Source organism: Phalacrocorax carbo, unplaced genomic scaffold, assembly GCF_963921805.1.
Source record: "Phalacrocorax carbo unplaced genomic scaffold, bPhaCar2.1 SCAFFOLD_54, whole genome shotgun sequence".
Taxonomy (NCBI): domain Eukaryota; kingdom Metazoa; phylum Chordata; class Aves; order Suliformes; family Phalacrocoracidae; genus Phalacrocorax; species Phalacrocorax carbo.
In genome coordinates this window covers 494,276-497,357 of record NW_026990395.1, presented here as the reverse complement: position 1 = coordinate 497,357, position 3,082 = coordinate 494,276, and the positions used below count along the sequence as shown (strand labels likewise).

The window sequence follows — 3,082 nt, the reverse complement described above, 5'->3', positions numbered from 1 at the left end:
ACACACCAGAAGGGCAGGATGTCATCCAAAGAGGCCTAGACAAGCTGGAGAGGTGGGCCTGTGAGAGCCTCGTGAGGTTCAAGAAGGCCAAGTGCAAGGTTCTGCACCTGGGTTGGGGCAACCCCCAGTATCAATATAGGCTGGGGGATGAAGGGATTGAGAGCAGCCCTGTGGAGAAGGACTTGGGAGCGCTGGTGATCAAAAAGCTGGACATGAGCCAACAACGTGCGCTCGCAGCCCAGAAGGCCAACTGTATCCTGGGCTGCATCAAAAGCAGCACGGCCAGCAGGTCGCGGGAGGTGATTCTGCCCCTCTGCTCTGCTCTGGTCAGACCCCACCTGGAGTGCTGCATCCAGCTCTGCAGCCCTCAGCACAGGAAGGACATGGAGCTGTTGGAGAGGGTCCAGAGGAGGGCCACAGAAGTGATCCAAGGGCTGGAGCCCCTCTCCTACGAGGAGAGGCTGAGAGAGTTGGGGTTGTTCAGCCTGGGGAAGAGACAGCTTTGGGGAGACCTTACTGTGGCCTTTCAGTACTTAAAGGGGGATGATAGGAAGGATGAGGGCAATTTCTTTAGTAAGGCCCACTGTGACAGGCCAAGGGGTTAATGGTTTTAAACTAAAGGAGGCTAGATTTAGACTGGATGTAAGGAAAAAATTCTTTACAGTGGGGCTGTTAAAGTGCTGGAACACATTTCCAAGAGAGGTTGTGGAGGCCCCATCCCTAGAAACATTCAAGTTGAGGTTGGACAGGGTTCTGAGCAACCTGATCTAGTTGAAGATGTCCCTGCTCACTGAGGGGGTTGCACTAGAAGACCTCTAAAGGTCCCTTCCATCCCAAAGCATTCTATGAATCTAAGTTCACTGAAGGTAAGACAAATAAATCTTTCAACAGACCCCTTTCCCTGTGCCTGCTGTGTCCCCTGGGGTTGCTGAGCTCCAGTTTGCCAGTTCACACCCAGATTTAGAGTATTATCCTTGGGTGACACCGTGCTGGACAGGCTGGTGCTTGGTGGGGTCCATTCACTGCTAACTCCCTGGCACACGCTGTCCCTCCCTGCACATCCCCTCTGCTCTCCTGGCAGCTCCCAAGTCCCTCCAGTAAAACATTCACCTGCCATCAGCCCTGTCACATGCCCTAGAGCCCCAGGAAGGTCCATCAGAGACCGTTTGCCACCTGCATGGGTGCTGGCACCAACAAACAGCACCTGACCCAGCCCGCAGACCCTTGAAGCCCATACCGGGTCCATGATCTCAATACACTGAGCCATGGAGACCAAGCAAACCAATGAGCCTCTTTAGAGGCTGTTCCTTGGGCATGTCCTTGAGAGCAGCTCTGGAGGAAGACATATGCCTCCAGATACTGCGCTCAGGACATGCCCTTCCATGACAGACATGGTGATGTGGAGGTCAGCTGTATCAGAGAATTGCTCCTCGCCTGTCCCTTCCTGCAGCCACAGGACTAAAACACAGCAGGAGTGTGTCCCAGGTCCAAGAGCACTCAGGCCTTGCACCAACACGGGAGAGTGTGGAAGTGGGAAGAGAGCAGCTCTGAAAATGCTGCTGCTCCCTGGCAGTGCTGCTGTGCCAGGACGCTTCTCCCCCCACCTCTGTCCGCAGGCACGGCCCCTGCAGTTCCCGAAGGCTTCAGAGGAAGGGTCTTGGACAAGCAACTTGCTGCAGGGTCCTTTATGTTGTTGAAATACACGCGGAGCACGATTCCTCATTTCACAGTCTCTTGGTCAAACTCAGCTGCTAGACAGTGAACTAGAAGTGGGATGAATAATAAACTTTGGTTGTGCACAACATTATCACAAGAAAAAGAAAGACACCACACCATAAACCTCACAAGGCAGGCTAAGGCTGTAACAAGTTTCATTATGAATGCTACGCAGAAGAAAACAGGCATTTTCTTGTTTCTAAAAATAAAATCATCTCATCAGTTTGCACACTGCATCCTTGAGCTCCTGGTTCCTCATGCTGTAGATGAGGGGGTTCACGGCTGGAGGCACCACCGAGTACAGCACTGCCACCACCAGGTCCAGGGGTGGGGAGGAGATGGAAGGAGGCTTTAGGTAGGCAAACATGACAGTGATGATAAACAGGGAGACCACGGCCAGGTGCGGGAGGCACGTGGAAAAGGCTTTGTGCCGTCCCTGCTCAGAGGGGATCCTCAGCACAGCCCTGAAGATCTGCACATAGGACAGCACAATGAAAACAAAACACCCAAATGCTGCACAGACACTAACCCCAAGAAGCCCGACCTCCCTGAGGTAGGTGTCTGAGCAGGAGAGCTTGAGGATCTGGGGGATTTCACAGAAGAACTGCTCCAGGGCATTGCCATGGCAGAGGGGCAGTGAAAATGTACTGGCCGTGTGCAGCCCAGCATTGAGAAACCCACCGGCCCAGGCAGCTGCTGCCATGTGGGCACAAGCTCTGCTGCCCAGCAGGGTCCCGTAGTGCAGGGGTTTGCAGATGGCCACGTAGCGGTCGTAGGCCATGACCGTGAGGAGATAAAACTCTGCTGATATCAAAAAGGCAAACAGAAAGGCTTGTGCAGCACATCCTGCGTAGGAGATGTCCCTGGTGTCCCCGAGGGAATTGGCCATGGATTTGGGGAGAGTGGTGGAGATGGAGCCCAGGTCGAGGAGGGAGAGGTTGAGGAGGAAGAAGTACATGGGGGTGTGGAGGCGGTGGTCGCAGGCGATGGCGGTGACGATGAGCCCGTTGCCCAGGAGGGCAGCCAGGTAGATGGCCAGGGAGAGCCAGAAGTGCAGGAGCTGCAGCTCCCGCGTGTCTGTGAACGCCAGGAGGAGGAACTGTGTGATGGAGCTGCTGTTGGACATCTGCTGCCTCTGGGTGAGGAGCACTGAACAAGGCGAAAAGGACAGTGAGATGTTAGGGGAGAGTACTCTGGGTGAAATCCAAGCCATTTCTCATACTACACACACTCACATTTTATGCATTGGGGCGTGGGGATCTGTTGAAGAAGGTAAAGGAAGTGAGAGGTTAGGGCAGACGTCTTTAGAGAGAAACTAATCTGTTTCTTCCAGAAACCCTGAAACTGCCTTTCACTTTCCAGGAAC

At 53.9% G+C, this 3,082-nt stretch overlaps 1 protein-coding gene across 1 annotated transcript; it reads right to left on the bottom strand.

Annotated features, from left to right (window-relative positions):
- Positions 1-1,927: 1,927 nt before the first annotated feature.
- LOC135311155 (olfactory receptor 14C36-like) lies at positions 1,928-2,842 on the bottom strand. Its single transcript, XM_064440295.1, has one exon. The coding sequence runs from the start codon at positions 2,840-2,842 to the stop codon at positions 1,928-1,930; it is 915 nt and encodes a 304-aa protein (XP_064296365.1).
- Positions 2,843-3,082: the final 240 nt, after the last annotated feature.